Source organism: Diaphorina citri, unplaced genomic scaffold, assembly GCF_000475195.1.
Source record: "Diaphorina citri unplaced genomic scaffold, Diaci psyllid genome assembly version 1.1 scaffold2504, whole genome shotgun sequence".
NCBI classification, from domain to species: domain Eukaryota; kingdom Metazoa; phylum Arthropoda; class Insecta; order Hemiptera; family Psyllidae; genus Diaphorina; species Diaphorina citri.
Window position 1 is genome coordinate 27,807 of NW_007379925.1, and position 1,401 is coordinate 29,207.

The 1,401-nt window shown below is 33.1% G+C and overlaps 1 protein-coding gene across 1 annotated transcript in view; it reads right to left on the reverse strand.

Annotated features, from left to right (window-relative positions):
* LOC103519047 (acyl-CoA synthetase family member 2, mitochondrial-like) overlaps nucleotides 1-885 on the reverse strand; it is a gene marked incomplete at its 3' end in the record, with an annotated part of 28,611 nt that extends 27,726 nt beyond the window's left edge. Inside the window, exon 1 of the mRNA XM_017448037.2 lies at nucleotides 593-885. Within this exon, the coding sequence (XP_017303526.1) occupies nucleotides 593-621 (29 nt within the window). The remainder of the gene's footprint in view (nucleotides 1-592) is intronic.
* Nucleotides 886-1,401: the final 516 nt, after the last annotated feature.

Below are 1,401 nucleotides of genomic sequence, written 5' to 3' on the forward strand. Positions count from 1 at the left end.
AACAGAAAAAACTTAAAAAAAAAAAAAGTCGTCTCAAAGATAGGTAGGATACGTACGAAAAACAGACAAAAAAAGAAGAAACCGGCGAGTCAAGTAGGTAGTTTTTTCAGCCTTGTATAGTATGGTGATTTTTAATAACACGGATTCAAATAACGGATTATTTGTAATTTAGTTCACTATCCTTGGTAAAGCAGTTTTACCAAGGATAGGTACCAAGGTGTTTGTCATTCGATTACTTCATTGTTTTTTTTTTTTTTTTTTTTTTTTTTTTTTTTTTTTTTTTTGATTCAAAATTGTTCTTGTTTGGGGTGGGGGGTGGGGGGGTGGATGCCTTTGTTCCGGGTAAAAATCGGGAAATCCGTATTTTTTCACCATTTTGCTAGTTAGTACCGTATACGCCGAAAAAAAAGTTGGCAACCCTAGTGTCTAGTTAGCTAGATACATCGATTCGACCCCGACATCATGCTGAAGATAAGGGATTTGTCACACAATAAAATTAAAATTATACATATTATTAAGACACCTCAGTTGTTACACTCTCTCTCAAACATCTTCATAAAAAGATCCTTTTTTAAGTTGGTTCAAAACTTACTTGGTATTCGCTCCGCTCTCCCAAAACATTATTTCGCACAAGAATAAGATCAATTTACAGTAGACAGTTTAAAATTAACACAGAAAAATCACTGCTTAACACAAGAGGAATTTAAATACAGAGAAACCGCCTGATCAAAAATATAAACATCCAAAACAGAAACAAATTCAAACAAGTAAAGCAAATCTCCCACAACAGGAAAAGTACTTTAATAGTAATTTTATTCATTTACTTTTTTGCCTCGCTTATAAAAAATGCTACTATTTTTTACGATTCGATAAATAGGTACGAAGAAAACAGACCAGATTTTTTTTTCCGCAAAATTTTATGAACACGTCACGTAGGAAAAACTCAAAAACTTTTCGATTTCTCTACCCGGGATTGCAGTAGGTACCCGTAAAATCGATTTTCGAGGCAAATGAATAAATGAAAATAATAATAATAATACAACATTGACGAAAAGTTGAAAAAGAAGAGGAAAAGAATTAGAAATTGGCTGCGTTTCCCTAATTTTGCCCCCTAGTGTAGGTTTACATATTCAACGTTAACAAAAAAAAAAGTCACACAAAGTTTTATTTGTTGTTTTTAACGGAAGTGTCTAGCTTAGCATCATTACACAAAAGGCTCTGACTTTTCGAATGAGTAGGTAATCAATTTACTTGGATGTACAGTGAGCTACGAATCTACATACATAATTATTATGCAAGGTTCCAAGGTAATGCCAACGAATGCGAGAAAGTAGATACCTATTGAAATCGGTTCCCATTTTGAAGATCGCGAAATGGGTAGAAAAAAAATGAGTGTTTCAC